Source organism: Elephantulus edwardii, unplaced genomic scaffold (assembly GCF_000299155.1).
Source record: "Elephantulus edwardii isolate Elephantulus edwardi_28Jun2011 unplaced genomic scaffold, EleEdw1.0 scaffold00017, whole genome shotgun sequence".
NCBI lineage: Eukaryota > Metazoa > Chordata > Mammalia > Macroscelidea > Macroscelididae > Elephantulus > Elephantulus edwardii.
The window spans coordinates 12,496,191-12,515,660 of record NW_006399767.1 but is presented as its reverse complement, the minus strand read 5'-3'; the positions used below and the strand labels follow the sequence as shown (position 1 = coordinate 12,515,660).

The window sequence follows — 19,470 nt, the reverse complement described above, 5'->3', positions numbered from 1 at the left end:
TAACAACAACAACAAACAACAACAATCTTGGAGGAAGTGAACAAAACCAGGGTGCTCTGTAGAGGCAAGTTTGGTGAAACTTTGTCTCATATACTTTGGGCATGTTGTCAGATGGGGCTAGTAGTTGGAAAAAGGCATCATGCTGGGAAAGGTGGAAGGTTAGAGAAAGAGAGGAAGACCTCAACAAGACGGAATGGCACAGAGACAGTATCAGTGACCCTATCAGATTTTGTGAGGATGGTGTAGGCTAGGACAAGGCTCAGATCTGTTGTTCATAGGGATGCTAGGAGTTGACATGATGGCACTTAACAACAACATAGTCCATAGCGTAGAGTCCAGGCTCTGGTGCCGTGGTTTGTAGAGAGTTACACTGTTCAGCCAATGGTGGTGTTTCTCTAGTGGTTTGAATCTACCAGCGTCTCCTGAGGAGAAAGATGGGCAGTCTCTTCCTGTGTGATTTAGAGCCTCTGAAAATCCATGGGAGGTTCAGCTATGAGTCGGTTCTGACTAGACGGCAATGACTTTGTACATATTACAGTAAATAGCAAGTGATGCTGCTGAATCCATACACTGCTATTTCTGGCAGTTTGAATCCTCTGCTCTGAGGGAGAAAGATTTACTACCATTAAGATTTGCAGCCTCTGAAACTGATGGAGAGTTGCTATGAGTTGAAGCCGACTTGACTGCAGAGAGTTAGGCTTTTCTAGAATTACTGAAAGAATTAAAGAAATAACAGAGCTAATGTGTATAGACATATACTGTGGGAACAGAGTCAGCATTCAAAACATGTGTTAGATATTATTGCGGTAAAGGTTAGATATTTTACTTTTTAATGAAATTTTTAAATTTCCCATTATTACCTCCATTTCACAAATGTGGATATTAAGGTTTTGAAAGCTTTTAAAAAATAGTATTTTCAATTAAAACAAATAATGCTATATGCTTTTTGCAATAGCAAACTCCCTCATGAGTTAGTCTCCTATTACAGTATGCATGCTATATTGCACATTATTTCCGTGGGTGTATTATGTGTGAAAAACTTGGTAGTAGCATGCTAGCAAGTGGAGAAGCTGCTTTTTAAGTTTCTACCTGTCCAATGCTTTTTTCATTTTCTTTTTTCCCCCCTTGTGTGTACTGGATCTGACTGGCACAAGACATTGCCCCGCCTTCTCCAGAGGAGTATCTGGTGGATTCAAACCACGCACCTTCAGGATTGCAGTGCAGCTTCTTGCCACTAGGCCACCAGAGTGCCCTCTAGTCTTTTTTTTTCACTTTCATACATAAAAGTATTGACAGAAAGTGAGATGTTGGGGGTCACATCATGAAACCACTAATGAGAATTCACAGCATTATTTCCACTAGGCACTACATTCTGTCCAGCTCTTGAGCAATCTCATTGTCACCAGCCTGGAATCTAAAACCACCCCCATTGGTGCTGAGTTTACAGACGGGGCTGTCTCACCCCCTAACTCCATCCCAGGCATCAGAGTCCTCAACAAAGCTGGGTCACTGCTTTTATCCTTTGACTTGGGACCAATGGGGACCCAGGAAAATATGGTAGGACTCTGCTGTCTTGAACCAGGGCTCCCACAGGGCCCCTGATATGCTCCTCCCAGGTGCAGGATTCAGACCTCCACCTTTCCTCAAGGTCCTGCTCTGGACAGAAGTTCCTGCAACCTGTCTAACTGGGAAAGATGAAGATTTAGGGGAACCCTCTCATTTTTCTGCTCATCACATGCTTGGTCTTTAATGTCCTCACAACTTTCTCTCAACTAAAAAGAAGTGGCACCTCACCCACTTTAGACTGAGCATCTCTGTGTCTGGGGATATGCCCTTCTAGGCAGCCTCTGCCTCAGTAAGTCCTGTCTCCCCGGTTTCATCTCTTACCTCTCAGAGAAAAGTTTGTTATTAACGACTACAAGACAATTTCTCATTTCCTGTACCCCTGAGTGTAAAAGAGAACTGTGTCCTTCACAGGGATTCAGGGCTGTGACCTTTCTTTCATAAACAGATGGCCAGGCTTGTCTTATGAGGCATCCCTGGGTGCATTTGAATTGACAGCCTTTCAGCTATAGTGGATGAGGTTTAACTGTGCCATGAAAGGACTCCTCCCACTCTCCCTGCTTTCCAGCGGGGGTGGGGATAGATGGGTGGGTGGGGAGTGTTCCCTTCCAGGGGGCAGAGCCTGACCTCTCTTCTGGTTTCACAGCCTCACTTTTTTCTTGGAAGCTGAACCTCACTTGATGATTTTCCTTTTCCACCTCTGGCTGTGGTCTCAGTCCCCTGGAATGTAGCTTCCAACCTCAATACTCTTCTGGGGAAGCGTCCTTTGAGGGTGAGTGCTCCCCTGGGTCAATCTCCAGGGGTGCTCTGCAGCATCTAGAACGTCCCCCCTCCTTGCCTTTCCCATCTGCCTACCAGTGCCTTCTGCTTCGTCACCCAGCTGGCTGACTACTGTCTGCACCTCCTTTGCCAGCTCCCCCCCTTCTAGAACCCTCTGTGGAGTGCTCTCTCTCCAAGGGGTTGGTCTCAGGGTCTTAGGCTTCTGCCTGCATCCCCTGAAGGTGATCTCTTTCATATGCCACCAGATAGGGCAAGTCACTCCTCAATTCCCAGCTGAAATTTTCCATTTTATAGATGGCAAGACAGGCAAAAACTTTTCCCTGAAACCCACAGCGTCCCTTTTCAGCAGGAAGTAGCTAAGAGAATACGCCATCCCCTTTTCCTTATGACTCAGAGTGAAGTCTCTCTCAGGGAGGAGTGATAGGGAATGGCAAAGGACACACTGACAAAGAAGATTAATCAGAACTGGCTTTGACAAGCACTGTGGCATTTGGACAAGAACAAACTAGGAGGAGGGTAGAGAGAATAGTGCAACAATGAATGAATGGAAACCCAAAATCTCTGTAAATGTTTATGAAAATTAATAAAATATAATTATAGAAAAAAAAATGTAGAACAGGAAAAAAAACAAAAACTTTTCTCTGACAGCGCCAGGCCCAACAAGCATGGTCTTAGCCCAGTGAACCAGTGGCCTCTTCCTAACTCTTGCTCACTCAGGTCTGTTGTCTCTAAAGGGGTTCAGAGGCCTTGTTCCCTTCCCCCCATTATCCCTCCCTTCAACTCAGACCCCAGCAGGGAAACTCCAAAGGTCAACTGGGTCTCTGCATCCAGCCCACCTGCTGCCAGCAGGCTTTGTTGGTGCCCTGGTAACCAAGGGAAACCAGAGAGGTGGGTGGGCAGGCAGGCAGAAGGGGGTGCAGAACCTTCTGGACTGCAGGAGGGATTGAAGCCTGCAGGGGCTGGCGATCCACAAAGCACTGGGCTTCCCCACTCCCTCTAGTTTAGGATCCCTTTCCTCCACCACCAACCCAAAGCCCCATCTTTTTCTCCTCCCACTATTCCCTCATACTTCCACATGGCCCCTGGACTCTGGACTCTATAAACTAGTTAGAGAGATCCCCCCAAATGGGTGGGGGCCTCCTAGAGGTCCAGACCAACTCTTCCCTACGCCCCACAGGAAATGTGGGAGTCAGGCGATGACTGCCTGCGAGTTTCGGACCTGTGTGGGCTGAAGGCTAGAATCTTCTCTCTGGGGGTGCGGGAGGGGCGTCCCGGCCCACGTGGCAGGAGTGTGGTGGGACAAGGAGAGGCACAAGGGGATGGATGTCCCTTGTCCCGGAGGCCACCTCACCTGTTCCCTCGGAGCCAGGAGTTCGCCCTCACTTGCCATCACTCACCGTCAGTCACTCAGGCCTTCTGGCGGCCACCGTCGTTAGGGACGGCCACCGTCGTTAGGGACGCCTTGTGTCTCTAGGGGGCGGGACGGGGCAGCCCTTCCGCTGTCCAGGCCTGTGTCCATGGCTGGCTGTTTATTGGTGCGTCTGCCCGCGCGCGCTGCTTCCAGCTGCTGGTAGCGGCGGTGGGCGTAACTGCAGAGAGCCTGCCTCTCCCTAGGGTTAGTTACCCCAACGCACCTTGGCTGGTGGCTCAGCTGCGAGGTGGCCCAGGCCCTGCCCCAAAGCACCTTTTTTTGGGGAGTGGGGTGGGGTGGGGTAGTGAGGACTCTGGTCTTGGGATGGGTTTTGTGTTCTCTGGGATGTGGCGTCCTGGTGAAACGGGGGTCTGGGGACTGTAGGGCTTCTTCCTTCCGCTGCTTTTTCAGAGGACATCAAAGTGGCGGGATAGGGCAGTGGAGCATCTGCAGGAGCGACTGGGGGTCCCCTGGGGTCTGGGAATCTCGAAGGACAACCCGGAAGGAGAGCTGTGGGCTGCAGTATCCCTATCCCTGCAGTGGTCCCTTCCACCTTCCTCTAGGATGTAAACAAGATTGGCATCAGGCCCCTGAAGCTCCAGAAAAGTTCCAGGCCATCACAGCGCTCTGTCTTGTAGCTCCAAGTCAATTCCCCTTAACTCCCTCCAGCTCTGACAAGAGATGTCAGGTGTGGCGGTTCTGAACAACCTGACAGTGGGGGTGACCAACTTCAGCGACCTTGATAAAAATTGTTATATGCTATTGAGTCGTTTGCGACTCATAGCGACCCTACATACAACAGCGCTAAACCCTGCTCTATCCTGTGCCAATCACATTGCCTCTGACACACCCATCCCGATTACCCCAGTCACTGAATCAATCCACCTCATAGAGGGTCTTCCCCTCTTGCGCCGTCCCTCCACCCTCCCAAACATGATGTCCCTCTCCAAGGATCTGTCTGTTCCTTGCAACACGTCCAAAGTATGTCAGACGAAGCCCCAGAATCCTTGCCTCCAAGGAGTTGCTTGGTTTAATCCTCTCCAGGATGAATCTGTTTGTTTTCTTGGCAGTCCATGGTACACTCAATACTCTTCTCCAGCACCACAGCTCAAAGGCATCAATTCTCCTTCTGTCCTCCCTAGTCATTGTCCAACTCTCTGATGCATAGCAAGGGATTGCAAAGACCATGGCCTGTATCAGGCGCACCTTAGTCTCCAGAGAGACACCCCTTCAAGAGTGGAGAGGCAGACAGGGTAGTGGGAGGAATCACACACAGAGGCAAAGCTTAGCTTTCACTTGGTTAGTGTGGATAAAAAGAGCTGTTTGTAGGCACAAGCAGGTAACTGCCTGACAGCTAATCAAAAGGTTGGTGGTTTGAACCCATCCAGTGACTCTTAGGGAGAAAGGCCTACAGATCTCCTTCCATAAGGATGATAGTCAAGAAAACCCTGAGGGGCAGTTGGACTCTTGTCACATGGGGTCGCTGAATTGGAAACGACACCACCCAACCACCTTGGATGAGTTGGCATTTCAGCAGTTTGATTTTCTCATCAAATACATGGAGATATTACAAGCCCTTAGTATCCACAGAGTTTATAAAGAGCTGGGCCCATAGTGAGTACCACCTAATATGGTTAATGCTCCAGTTACCAACATCCTAAAGCAGTAGCGGGCAGTGAGCAATGGCCTGGGGCACCAGGCATTGCTCTAAAGCCCTCATCAGTGATTCACTGACCAGTGTGCCTTCATTAGAATGAGGAATTGTGCAAGCAGTTAAGTGATACCAGGCAGTCTGCCCTGTTCTCTCCTTCTTTTTAACTTCATGGTTCCAGAACTTGGTAACTGGGGTGTCTCTGACTTGAAGATGGGTCCCCCGAGGTCCTCTCCTTCCTCTAGCAACAGAGACTTGGGAGCAGAGGTAGAGCTCAATGTCTGCCTCAGGCCTGGCATTGAAGGCAGGATTCCCTCTATCCCTCGGCTTTCTGCTCTGAGTTGCCAATTTTAGACTGATTTCAGCTTCAGCTCAGGCTGGGAGCAGGTCCTGTGTGACTTGTTTCAGGTGCTGCGTAGGGTTGGTAGGGTTGGTGGGGCCTCTGCAGCTCCCTGACTCCATCACCTGCCATTCTCCCGTCTCCCATGCACAGCTGCATTGGTCTCTTCACTCCCACCCCAGGGCCTCTGCACTGGCTGTTCCCTGTGGGAACACGCTTCCCTCAGGAGCCCCGAATGGCTCAAACACTCACCTCCCAAGTTCTCTGCTCAGATGCCACCCTGAGCTCACGCTCCTGATAACCCTTTCTGCTTTATTTTTTGTCACAGATCTTATCAGCACAGGAAACTTCCTTTTTCTTGGTTATTGTCTGTTTCCTTTACTACATATGAATAGGTTTTCAAGGGTAGGGATTTTTTGTTTGACTCTGCCAATTCTCAGAAATTTCTATTGCTCAATTTATCAAGAAATTAGCAGCACCTTACTTAAAACAGCAACAAAAGCAAACAACAAAAAAATCAAGTCATTGTAAACAAAAATGGATAGTGCAGAGAAGGTCTGCTCTGTCATGATAATGTTTACACTGAAGTTCTGGATCTGGGCGGGCTGCTGGTAATGAGGGACCTTGCTGGGTGCCCTGCTGCGGGCTGCCTGTGGAACCTTTCTGGGCACTTATGCTCATGAGGGTGAACTTAATTGGATTCTGGTTGGCCTTTCAGCCCGGTGTGAGGGGACAGACTGGTGATGAAGCACACATACATATAAAGTTGATGGTCAGAAGAAAGCTTTTAAAATAAAATAAACTTCTAGGGGAGCTCTGGTGGCCTAGAGGCAAGGAGCTGCAACTACAATCCCAGAGGCGAACGGTTCGAATCCACCAGATGCTCTGCCGGGTAAGGAGGGACAATCTCCTCCTGTACCAGTTAGATCTGATTTGACGGTACACGCACACAAAAAAAATAAAATAAAAAAAAATAAAACTTCTGGCTTCCTATTCCATATAAAATACTTTTTAATGAACATTCACAGTCACCAGACAGGGTGTGTCTTTGGGTTCACATCTGTCTCATCCAGTTCCTATCTCCCTGTGTCCCTGCATGGCCTGGCTCAGTTGCTCAGCCTCCACTCTCTGCTTCACCTCTGGGGAGGTTCTGCTAGCTTCTCAGGGCTCCTTGCACTTGAGTATCCACTGTCTGCTTGTTCATACTGCCCTGGGTCACAGGCCTGGGACAGAGCTGGCTGAGGGCATAGGCTCGAGCTGTGCTGAGGGCAGTGTCCAGGTCAGCAGTGCTTCCAGTGCCCTGGGCCAAGGCTCCGGAGCCCCAGGCCTTGCCCCCCATGTGGCTGCAGACAGCCTGTGCCCAAGCCTTTGCTGTGAAAGTAGGTGTGGCACCCTGGGGACAGAAAAAGAAAGGGTATAAATACAGAACAGCCCTTCCTTTCCCTGCCACACGCTCCAAGAACATCCTCAAGGATGGAATGGCAGAAGACTGGCAGCCCTTCCCCAGCCAGGCACACGATGGAGTTAGGATGCAGGAGAAGGTATGGCCCAGGAGTGTATGGAGGTTGGTGAATGTCTATAAGGTATGCAAGGCTTGGATAGGAAACTGGGAATTAGAGGGTCTGGTGGCCTAGTGGTAAGAAGCTGCACTGCAATTTCAAAGGTGGTGGTGGTTGTTATGTGCTGTCGAGTCACTTGTGACTCATAGTGACCCTATGTACAACAACCCTAAACTCTGATTTGTTCTGTGCCAATCGCACCATCTCAAATACACCCATCTCAATTACCCCAGTTTCTGAATCAATCCCCCTCATAGAGGACCTTCCCCTCCTGCGCTGTCCCTCCACCCTACCAAGCATGATATCCCTCTCCAAGGACCAGTCCCTCCTTACAACAAGTCCAAAGCATGTTAGACAGAGCCTTAGAATCCTTGCCTCCAAGGAGCTGCCCAGTTTGATCTTTTCCAGGATGAATCTGTTTGTTTTCCTAGCAGTCCATGGTACCCTCAATATTCTTCTCCAGCACCACAGCTCAAAGGCATCAATTCTCCTTCTATCCTCCCTAGTCATTGTCCAACTCTCTGATGCTTAACAAGTGATAGCAAAGACCATGGCCTGTATCAGAGGCACCTTAGTCTCCAGAGAGACACCGTTGCTCTTCAGTATTTTGGAGAGGTCCCATCAGGAGACTTTCCCATGGCAATATGTCTTTTAATTTCCTGGCTACTGGTGTCAAGAGTGTTGACTGTGGAGCCAAGCAAACTAAAGCTGTAAACAGTCTCAATCTCTTCACCATCCATCTTGATGCTGCCAATTGGCCCAGTGGTGAGAATCTTTGTCTTCTTGACATTAAGCCTCAATTCATACTGGAAGCTGCAGTCCTTGACTCTCTGCAGCAAGCGCTTCAGGTCCTCCTCAGTTTCAGCAAACAGGGTTGTGTCATCTGCATAATGCAGATTGCTGATGAATCTTCCATCAATCTTGAGCCCACATTTCTCCTCATAGAGCCCAGCCTCCTGGACAATCTGTTCTGCATACAGGTTGAAAAGGTATGAAGGTAGGACACATCTCTGGCATATGCCCTTCTCAATTTTGAACCATGCAGTGTTTCCTTGCTCCGTTCTGACGACTGCCTCTTGGTCCAACTATAGGTTTCGCATTAGAACGATCAAGTGTTCTGGGATTTCCATTCTTCTCAGAGTCAGCCACAGTTTGTTGTGATCCACACAGTCAAACACCTTTGCATAGTCAATGAAGCAGACATTCCTCTGGTATTCCCTGCTTTTAGCTAAGATCCCTCTAACATTAGCTACAATATCTGTAGTACCACGACCCCTTCTAAACCCAGCCTGGACTTCTGGCAGTCCTCTGCTGATGTGTTGTTCTAGTCATTTTTGGATAATCTTCAGTAGACTCTCGCCTGCATGTGAAATTAATGATATTGTTCTATAGTTTCCACACTTCTTTGGGATGGGAACAAATATAGATCTCTTCCAGTCAGTTGGCCAAGTGGTTGTTCTCAGATTTCTTGGCACAACTTGGTGAGCATGTGCAGGGCAGCATCTGTTACCCGAAATATGTCATCTGGTATACCATCTATTCCTGGGGCCTTATTTTTTGCTATTTCCTTCAAAGCAGCTTGAACATCTTCCTTCATCATCATAGGCTCTTGCTCATATGTTGTTTCATGAAATTCTTCGTGATTCAAATCCACCAGTTGCTCCATGAGCAGAAAGATGGGCCTCTCCTCCTGTGTTATTAACTGCCTCTGAAAATCTGCTGGAGGCCTGTTCTACCTCAGTGGTATACAACACCACCACCACCACCACCATCACCAATGCTGTTTGAACTCTGGTGGCTTCATGGTTAAAGAGCTGTGCTGCCAACCTAAAGGCACACAGATCAAATCCACTGGGTGCTCTTTGGGAGAAAGATGGGCAGTTCTCCTCCTGTATGATGTATAGTGTCTGAAAATTTGCTGGAGGGTCAGCTATAAGTCAGTTCTGCCTCAGTGGTACTGAACAACAACAACAACAACATGTTGCTTGTATCCTGGGGTGAGGTTCTGGATTGAGAGGCTGGCCTGTCCCTGTCCGGGGATGTTCTGATAGAACCCTCCCACCCAGCCACAGCGCCCTTATTAAGGGGAAATGAGGGGGTGAAGTCAGAGAGCTAGACCAGGGGCTGGGTGGGGCTGCTCTTCCTCTGTCCTTACCTGGGCCACCTGACAGACACACAGCACATTCCCCAGGGGCTGGGGGCTGAGCAGCAGCACGGACATGCTGGGGACTTGCTCACACAGCTGCCGCACGACCTTGACCAGCACCTGCACAGGGAGGCTAGATCGGAAACCCGTGGCTTACCAGACTCCCCGCTCCCAACCCCAGAGCCAGAGATGACTTTCTCCCCTGGGGCAGCTCTCTTTGCCTGCCCTGCTCAGCACCCACCGAGAGGGACTCTACGGGGACAGTGTCCACAATTAGAGGCCCCTTCTTGTGGCGTTCCAGAAGCTCCTGGGTTTTCTTTGCTGCCTGTAGGTGAGGAGGAAAAGCAGAGGGCGGAGGTTGGGAGATAAGTTTGCCATCAATTCCAACTCAGAACTGGGCCCCAGCCAGGCCAGGCCTCCCCCCAGCCTCTGCCCCCAGCCAAGGTCATCAGCTGAGTGCAGGTTGCCGGGGCTCTGCCTGCAATGGCCTCCTTTTTTTGGGTCCCAGCTGGGTCCTTCCTCCTCTCCCTTGCATAGCTCCAGGCCCCTGCAAATAGGCCACTGGAGGTGAAAGGAGGAAGCTGGAGCACAGATGGCCTTGGAGGGGTGGGAGGAAGGGGGAGCCACAGTCAAGGAGCCATTAGACTTGAATGGTGCTAATCACATCAGCAGAGGCTTCCTGGAGTGGTAGTCTGAGAGCCCAATTTGGAAGATGGGGGAGAGATACAGTTTGGCAGAGTAAAGTAGGGAACAACCTGCTGTGGGCTGGTAGGAGATGGAGAAAGCCTGCTACTGTCCACCTCCCAGCCCAGCCCTGAGGGTCTCACTGCCCCGGCTCTCGAGGCTCCTGCAGGCATAGGCGTGTGGGCCTCTTACCATCGGGAATCCAGCTGAGCCTCCCCTTACCTGCCCTGCCTCCAGTTTGCGGATGGCAGTGTTGGCACGCCGCTGTAGCGTTTTCAGTGTTGCCTGGAGCTCTCGTCGCTGCCACTGGGGCATCACTGCGGTGTCCACAGCCTGTGGCCAGGAGGAGGACATCACCTGTGTTTGTCCCTGGGTCGCAGCTTTAGAGGAAGAGGCCACATCCACCCCACCCCATGCGCAGACAAGCATCTGGGCCAGACCAGTACAACCCCACTGGAATCAAAGGGTCAAGGAGGCGTGTGGAAGGGAAGCAGGGCCAGGTGAGGTAGGCATGGCTCCTGGGGGTTGGTACTCACGTCAGTCAGTCGTCCCATGGCCTTGGATAGGCCTTGTGCCTCTGCCACATCCCGGCTGCCCTGACTCAGCCTCTCTGCAGCTGCTTTCACCTCCTGGGCCAGTCTCTGGCCTATCTCTCGGGCCTGCGGAACAGGAAAAAGGTGATCAGTGCTGCCCGGCTCACATGACAGGCGCTCTCAAGAGGGGCCAAATCAGAAAGAGTGAACAGTCAGGACCAATGAAAACACTGTCGCCAATTAATCATGATAGCTGCCAGCTACTGTTTTCGCAACCCTGATTTTACCTGATTTACCAACCCTGATTCTGCTGCTAGGCACCTGCAGGCTTGGAGGATGTCTGCTGTGAATGTCTCTTGTCCCCCAGCCACACCCAACAGCCTCGTGGGCCCCTGACATATTGACCTGCTGGGCCTGCTCCCCGGTGACAGCCAGTAGGCGAGTGGTACCCTTGGTTAGCTGGCGGTCCCCGACGATGACCAGATCTCCCACGGCCCCTGTCCGTAGCAGATGACTGCAGACAGACAGAAGAGAGAAGCACATTTTGAGTCTCAAACCAAGGGGTGCTGGTGGCTCCAGAGACCAAGGAAGGGTAAGGGCTGAGGGCCTCAGGCCAAGGAGCAGGAGGACTGACTCACGTCCCACAGCACAGCTCCACGGAGGTCTGCAGTGCGGCCTCCGAGGCCGGGTCCAGTGCCTGGGCCACGGGCACCCCGACTGCCACCACCCGCACAGGGTCTGGGTACACCTGGGGGGGATGGAGAGCGGGGCTGGTAAATGGCCTGCGGGAGGCAGGTGGTCCCCACCTATGTGTCTCCCCAGCTCACCTCATCCAGGGAGCGCAGGCCAGGGACGTGGGCAGTGAGTGCCAGGGCCACCTCGCCCATGTACACAGGCTCATCCTGCTCCACGGCCTTCTGCACAGCGCCCTCCACTGCCTGGAGCTGCTGTGGTGTCAGCGGGGCCTGGAAGGGGAAGAGGGACAGACCAGAGGCAGTCAGCCCTGTACCTGAAGCTGATGCTTAAAAAGCAGTCAGTGCTTGCTGATCTCTCACTAGGTTCTAGAGCAGGCACGTAAAACTGTTTTTTTGTTAGGTGCTGTTGAGTTGTGTATGATGCACAGTGACCCTGTGAATAAAAGATCTGAACCCTGTTCTATCCTGCACCATCCTCATGCTTCTTCTGATACACAAGAGCCCACTGCAGCAGTCACCCTGTCAATCCACCTGGTTGAGGGTCTTCCTCTCTTTTGCTGACCCTCCACCCTTCCCAGCATCATGTCCTTCTCCAAGGAATAGCCCCTCCTAGCAACATGCTCTAAGTATGTGAGGTGAAACCTTCTCATTCTTGCCTCCAAAGAACACCCCAGCTGCACCCTCTCCAAGACACATTATGAATTCTTGATAGATATTTGTAGAACATTTTCCTTAGAATTCTACCCGGGAGCTGAGCCATCAAAAGCTGGAGCCATCACTCAGTACCAAAAGATGAAGAAATAAAATGAGGTTCTGTGTTCAGGGAGTGTATGAGAGAGGCAGCCAAGAGAAGAGGAACATGGGATGGGGATACAGCCCAAGGAGCAATCAGGAGGGAAGGGACGAGTCAGCAAGTGGTTCCTACAGGAAGGATTCTAGGCAGACACTCACTGCACCAAAGGGAGAGACAGGGTGGAGGGAAGAGAGGGAAAGCTTTGTCTGAATAAGAATGGCCTTGGGACAGCAGGAACAAGGAAGCTAAGAGGCTGGGAGTGAAGGGAGGACCCTGCTGGAGGGCATCTGATGTTTATATTAGCAGAGTTGAGGGAGGCCTTAACCCATTCCAGCCTGACCTGTTGCTGGTGCAGGAGACCCAAGGGAGAGGGGCTTGTTTAGGGTCCCCCATGACTGAGCAGCAGTGCCCAGCTTACAATGGCAGACTGCTTCTCTTTACCCTAGCACCTTACAGGCCTGCATGCCCTGCTCACCTGGGTGGCAACGTCAAAGCGCAGTCTCTCAGGATTGTGGTGGGAGCCCCGCTGCTCTGTGCCAGGGCCCAGGGTCTCACGCAACGCCCAGTTCAGCAGGTGGGTGGCCGTGTGCTTCTCCATGCAGCCCAGGCGCCAGGCCTGTTAACACACTCGTCACCCAGAGTCCTGGGTGAAGGGCGGGAGGGGAGAGTAGCTGTCTGATATCAAGCACAGCTGGAGCGGAGAGCATACTTACCTTATCCACATGTAGCTCCACCTGGTCGCCCACCTGCAGGCACTCGGGGGCCATGGCCTCATGCAGAATGAAGCCCCCGCAGATGTGGGCCCGGGTCACAGGGAACAGTACATCCTGGGGAAGGACAGGGCCAAGGCAGTGGAGTGACTACCCATAGCTTCCTCCTGTCCTGGACATGGCTCTCATCCAGGCTCATGCCTGCCTCCCACAGAAGTCAGAATGTGTGCATCTCACCTGCTGTTCTGTCCGAACCAGGAAGCCACGGTCCGAAGCCTGACCTCCCTGTTCAGCGTAAAAGTTGGTCCTATCCAGGAGGAGGCCGCAGCGCTGGCCTCCCCCGACAGAGGTCACAGCTGTCCCATCCTCTGTGTACAGCTGCAGGACCTGGGCCACACAGGCTCCAAACTCTGCCGGGGCACAGAATGGTCACTAGTGCTGGGCAGCGGATGGGGATCTGGGGTAAGGGTCTATGCCACATACATGAGGCCATTTGCACAAGGGTGTTGGGGGGGGCACGGCACCCCCTCGAGGTTACTCTAGGGACTGCACAGGTGCTCAGAGCACCTACCACCCTGCTGTCCTTCCCAAGCAAGGCCACTCGCCTTGTCCCAGTTCTCACCATAAGCTCCACTGGGTTGCAGGAAATAATTGTACTTGGGGCTGTCGTCGGTCGGGGGCACCCCTCGGTGCTTCAGGTCCCCGAGTGCGTGGATGTCGAGCCGTAATCCCTGCTCGCGAGTTGGCTCAGCCAGCTGTGTGCGGTGCTGCAGGATGACCAAGTGCATGTGTGAGGGGGGTAGGGAGGATGGACAAAGGGTGCTATGGGGCCTGAACCCACACAGAGCCACCCTGCCCCTGTGTTGCACAGCTGTGGGGCTCCTGTGAGCTAAGAGCCCCCTGGACTGCCTGGTGGACCATGAAGCTTGCAGGCTCCATCAGGAAGGGGCCTCCCGCATCACTGCTGCCCCGGAGGCCCCCTAGGACACTGTGTTGGTCTCATCCCTTCTGCTTCTGTTCCACCATTGCTGGTTATTACTCCTCCTTTCTTTTAGGAGGCTATGAGGTCGGGGCAGTATGGCCCACCATCCTTCTGGGTGAGGGTTCAGACTTTATTTCTGCCTCTTATTTCCCCTCAATAACCACAGCTCCTCCCCTAGGTTCTCAGGATCGGGCAAAGGCTGACAGGAGCCCAAAGAAAGCGGGCTCAGGGAAAGCCTGCATACCTGGGCTTCCTCCTGGGCGAGCCGCTCGAGCCCAGCGGAGTCCAGCCGCACGCCTTTCTCCTCCAGCATTAGCTCCACCAGGTCCAGGGGAAGCCCCAGGTCCCCAGACAGTGACAGAGACCAGGCCACTTCAGCTGTGAGGAAGGCAGGCATGGGCCAGGGGCAGTGGGGAAGAAGAGAGACAAATGAAGTCAGACCAAGGCCTGGCTTTTTTAACCAGACAAGTCACCAGGCTCCAAGCACAAGTGTCCCCTCTCCACATCCGAGAGGCCCAGAAGAGAAGGGGGACCGTTTTGAAGCTCAAGCCTGGAGTTGGGTGAGCTCAGCGTACCCTGGGCACAAGTGAGTGGGCAGGAGCTCCATGCAGGCAGGGCCAGCAGGGCAGTGTTCCCACCAGGAGTAGGCATGAATGAAGAGTACAGGGAGCAGAGACCCTGGGGTGCAGGTGGGGGTGGGCCGGAGCATGAGGCCCAGGTAGCAGCCTCTGCCCATGCTGCTGTGCCCAGGTGAGCCCCTCATGCCTCGGCCAGGCACCTCATTTACCAGGGAACATGTCGGAAGGCCCGAGGCGCTTCAGAGTTCTATCGATGATCCGTCGGCCCCGCTGCAGGGAGGCCAGGAAGGCTGTCTCATCCTCCGACACCAGGCTGGTTATCTGAACCGAGGGCAGTACAGAAATGGAGGGGTTCTCCTGGGAGGAGGGCTGTCTTCCAGCTCTCTTATCTGCCCCCTCCCTTGACCATTAGAGGCATTACCTTGGCTGAGTTCTTCTGCAGTTCTGGATAAGCATTTCCCTAGGGAAGGAGGAGAGGACTGAGGTAGGATAGGGAACCAGCTCATGTTCACCCTCACCCAGGCTCTCCCTAAGGATGCCTGCCCTAGAGGCTGAGATGGGCTAAGGGACTGCAGAGGGGCTCACAAGGACTCCTGCCTCCAAGGGCGGAGGCTCAGCAGCTTGGTCGCTCAGAGTACCTCCAATTTTCTCAGACTGCTGATGACATACAGGGCTGTGTATCTGTGGTGCCTAGTGGGGAAGGAGCTGAGGTACCAACCCAAAGACAGGTGGTTCAACTCCACCCGCAATTTCCCACTAGGTCTACAGCCTCTGAAAACCTGCTGGAGGATCAGCTCTGAGTCAGTTCCAGCTCCATGGCAAAAAGAGAGATCTATGAAGACTCTCTATAGAGCCTTTCCCGAGCCCTGAGCACCTAGAGGAGGAGCTGCAGTTATTGAGGGGAGCTCTGGTGCTAGGTGGGGGGGGCACAGCCTGAGCTGAGTGGGAAGCTCCTTGAGTGCCCAGGGAGGCCAATGGGAGGAAGTTCTGCTCTTACCAGTGTCTCCACCACCACAGGCACTAGACTTCCTAGGAAACCGGGTGGTGCCCGTAAGACTTCTGTGGAGAAACGCACAGCTCGGCGCAGGATCCGACGAAGAATCAGCCTGGAGGGGTTCAGAGCCCAGCTATGATGCCCAGCAGAGCCAGGCAACACAACGTGGGGTCATGGAGACAGGGTCCAAAAGGAACTGTGCCCTCAAGCCTTCTCCCCTCCCCCAGTCCTCCTGCCATTTCAACCTGAGCCCACGCCCCACCTCCCTCCCTCCTCTTCGCCGCACACCAGCAGCTCCTGCCCATCTCTGTAGCCCTACAGACTCACGGGGCACCTGACATCCCAGGAGAGACGCCATCGGAGATGCAGACACTCAGTGTCCGGATGTGGTCGGCCACCACACGGTATGCCGTGTCTATGCGCCCCTCATCTGCTGGCCCTACCCGGCCCAGGTAAGGGGGTGCCCCGCAGCCCTGGAAGGAGGAGAAAGCACACAGCTGCTGGTTCTGCCTGGCCTGCCCAGGTGAATGCTCGTCATTGTATCTGGAGCTCCTGCCCTATTCCCAAAGCCAACCACAGCCAGAACGGCCTTGCAGGGAGGGCTGCAGGCTGGAGACACCTTCAAGGTGGATGGGACGTTTGCTGAGCTGCTGCTATCAGAACTGGGTAGATACTGGGATGGCACACTATCTGGTCTTCCAAGCAGCCCACTCTGGGAGGCATTCCTATCTTTCTTTAAAGAAGCTGAGATTCAGAGAAGTGAAGTGGTCACTGAGGCCACACAACTCGTCGGGAGCAGAGCTGGACTCTGAATCAGGCCTGTTTGACACCAAGAAGCTGTGATGGTGGAACATATTACAGGTTGCATTGCTAAGTACAGTGTCAGTGGTCTAAATCCACAAGCTGCTCCATGGGAGAGAGACGGGAAGTCTCTTTTCCTGATGCGTTTTGGCCTCAGAATCCCACTGGAGGGTCACTAAGAATCACAGTCGACTCAGCAGTACAGTATGTTTACTCTCTTGTTCATCGGACTCTAGGCGGTTTCTACCACCTTCTCCCACTCACCAGCTTTCTGGGCAGGAGAGAGGGAACAAGTTGCTTCTGTGAGGAAGACGCAAGCTCACCTGGTGTATGGCATCGAGCAGCGGGGTAAAGAGGTCGGTGTCATAGGTGGAGCGCCTGCCTTGCAGCACGGTCACCAGTCTTTCCAGGCCCATCCCCGTGTCCACATGCTGCTGCGGCAGGGGTTGCAGGCTTCCATCTCGCTCTCTGGCCAGGGGAGGAGTGGATGGTAAGGTGCCGCGCGGGGCAGGTGGGAGGCAGATGTCCAAGTGGAGTAAGGGAGTGAGGAGGGACCCGCGGCACAGACTAACAGTGGGAGGAGGAAGATGGGCAGCATCGTCCCTTTGCCGTCAAGGGCACACACAATGGCCTTGGATCCTGTCCTTTCTCATAGCTAGTTATTCCCACCCTTAATTCTGCTCCTCTGGCCCCTTTCGTGGATCCTCTGGGACAAACCTCTTTGCTCTTAGGGGAAAATTATGTCAAGTTTGGAGAAAACTGTGACTAGCTCATTTTGTTCAACTCTATCACGTCCTCACTGATGCAAGATGAGAGGTCTGCGAACAGCAGTGACTGGTTAAACTGTCCTGGACAAAGCCTATGATTGATTAAAGTGATTAGAAATGTGCCTGGCACGCAGTAGACTTTACTGGAGTAGTTGTGTTTCTAAGCAATGGATCAACCTCCAGACTGCCGCCTTTATCACTTCCCAGGCAGGGATTTCCCTCCTGTCTCAGCACCCTGTTACCTGTTGTGTTGCATGAAGACCAGATTCCAAAGCTCCACGAGCTGTGGGGCTCCCACCCCACCAGTCAGATTGTAGTGGATCTCAGTACAGGGTCCACATGGGCCAGTATCCCCCATCTCCCAGAAGTTCTCTTCTGGCCCAAAGGAGAGCACACGGCTGGCAGGAACCCTGGAGAGAAGGATGAGACAGAAGCAGGGAGATTCCCTCAAGTTCAGCAGTAAGAGGAATAGGGCTGACTCCCCAGCATCCTGCTATGCTGAGACTCTGAGGATAGCCAGTGGTAGATTCAATTTCCCAGTCCTCCAGCTCTTCAGTAGACATGAAGAGGCATTGAACTTACCCTAAGCTAAGCCAGATGTCCCTGGTTTCTAGATCTGGGTCCAGTCCTGCCTTGGGGTCACCACCAAAGTAGGAAACCCAGAGCCTGTCCTCAGGGATCCCATAGACTTGGGTGAGCAATTCCCAGGCCATGCTGCAAGCCTCTTTCTGCAACAGAACAAGGCGTGATATGACAAAAAAGAGGTACACTGCAAAGTGGCCTGGGGGAGTAGGGAGGGAGGGAAATGTGCAACAAAGAATGAATTTAAAAAAAGAAAAAAGAAAAAAAGAGCAAGGCAAGAAGTGGTAAGAGGGTAGGGGTGAAGAAGTTCCCAACAAAATGTCAATCAAGCCACATAAGCTCAGTCCTCAGCTTAAAACCATTTCAACTGCTTATACTGTTCCCACAATAAGCCACAACCATATCTGTTTGAAGTTTTTTTCCTACCAGAAAGCAGTCTCAACTTCTTTATTATTTCTTGGCTGAGTTTTTTTCTTCATTTTCAACACTCTGTGTTTCTTACAATCATTCCCATGCATTGTGTCCCATAAAATTAATCACCATTGATCCATTCCCACCATTATTATTTCATCTGTTCAGATCACCACTGGATCTTTCCTAATTCCTTTGCCCTCTCCCTCCATCCATGAAATTCTGTGACACTGTGATTTCTCCCCTCTCCACCCTCCTGCCCCTGCATCTTCCTTCTTAGGATAGCTATACATATCATACTGGTTATTCTTCTGTTCTTACAATAATGGTCTTTTGCAATATCTATTCTTATAAGCCTGACTTAGTTCACTCAGGATAACGCTCTCTAACGTCTCCCATGTTAGACAGTACTTTCCAAAATCACTGCTCTTGAGTGCTCCATAGTATTCATCGAATGTACAACAGTTCCTCAATCTAGTCATTTGTTGATGGACATTCGGGCCCAACTTCTTTTAAATCCTATCTTCTTTCAAGTCCCAGAACCTGTTTCACCTTCTCCATAAATCCTCTATCCACCCTAGCCTGGGATGATTTCTAACTCTCACATTTTATTATTACCACTTGACCAGCTACTCATGCAACAATTATTAATCAGCTATTATTAGGCAGAAGGCACAGTCTTGCTCTCACAACCAGGAAAGCGAAAGGCATCTCTATCATACCTGTTCATCTAGCACTTTGCCTCTGTGCCTGGTGTGAAGCCCTAAGAAGAGTCTTAATTCTATGAGAGTTAAGACAGGAATGGTACCAAAGCCAGGTAAAGACACCACTAAAATAGAAAACTATAGGCCAGTATCTCTCATGAACACAGATGCAAAAATCCTGGCCAATAGAATTCAACGATACTTAAAAAAATAATTCACTATAAGCAAGTGGGATTCATAACAGATATGCAAGGATGGTTCAACATAAGAAAAACAATCAATGTAATTCATCACATAAACAAAGCAAAGAACAAGAACCTATAAATTGATCCTGTGAATTGATACAGAAAAGGCCTTTGACAAAATCCAACACTCTTTCTTGATTAAAACACTAAACAAAATAAGATTAGAGGGAAATTTCTTCAACATAGTAAAAGTATATACGCAAACCCGAGAGCCAACATTGTTCTCAATAGAGAGAGATTAAAAGCATTCCCCTTGAGAACAGGAATTAGGCAAGGATGCCCACTATCACCTTTCCTATTCAGTGCTGGAAGTCTTAGCAATAAGAGAAGAGAAGGAAATAAGAGGTATCCAAATCGGCAAAAAGGAGGTAAATTATCTCTATATGCAGATGATATGATAGTATACTTAGAAAACCCTAAAGACTCATCAAGAAAATTACTGGGCATAGTTGACCAATTCAGCAAAGTAGCAGGATACAAGATCAACATACAAAAATCAGTTGGATTTCTCTACAGTGACAAAGAGAATACAGAGCTGGAG

The 19,470-nt window shown here is 51.5% G+C and overlaps 1 protein-coding gene across 1 annotated transcript in view; it reads right to left on the bottom strand.

Annotated features, from left to right (window-relative positions):
- Window positions 1-6,898: 6,898 nt before the first annotated feature.
- The window catches only part of AARS2 (alanyl-tRNA synthetase 2, mitochondrial), a 15,828-nt gene continuing 3,256 nt past the window's right edge, over window positions 6,899-19,470 (bottom strand). The window contains exons 3-22 of the mRNA XM_006882134.1: window positions 17,570-17,715; window positions 17,230-17,397; window positions 16,544-16,688; window positions 15,747-15,892; window positions 15,423-15,531; window positions 14,847-14,885; window positions 14,635-14,746; window positions 14,092-14,225; window positions 13,488-13,632; window positions 13,103-13,275; window positions 12,869-12,982; window positions 12,631-12,771; window positions 11,495-11,632; window positions 11,306-11,415; window positions 11,073-11,181; window positions 10,671-10,793; window positions 10,357-10,467; window positions 9,692-9,775; window positions 9,460-9,570; window positions 6,899-7,138 (exon numbers count right to left, since the gene is read on the bottom strand). Of these exons, the coding sequence (XP_006882196.1) occupies window positions 6,899-7,138; window positions 9,460-9,570; window positions 9,692-9,775; window positions 10,357-10,467; window positions 10,671-10,793; window positions 11,073-11,181; window positions 11,306-11,415; window positions 11,495-11,632; window positions 12,631-12,771; window positions 12,869-12,982; window positions 13,103-13,275; window positions 13,488-13,632; window positions 14,092-14,225; window positions 14,635-14,746; window positions 14,847-14,885; window positions 15,423-15,531; window positions 15,747-15,892; window positions 16,544-16,688; window positions 17,230-17,397; window positions 17,570-17,715 (2,598 nt within the window). The remainder of the gene's footprint in view (window positions 7,139-9,459; window positions 9,571-9,691; window positions 9,776-10,356; window positions 10,468-10,670; window positions 10,794-11,072; window positions 11,182-11,305; window positions 11,416-11,494; window positions 11,633-12,630; window positions 12,772-12,868; window positions 12,983-13,102; window positions 13,276-13,487; window positions 13,633-14,091; window positions 14,226-14,634; window positions 14,747-14,846; window positions 14,886-15,422; window positions 15,532-15,746; window positions 15,893-16,543; window positions 16,689-17,229; window positions 17,398-17,569; window positions 17,716-19,470) is intronic.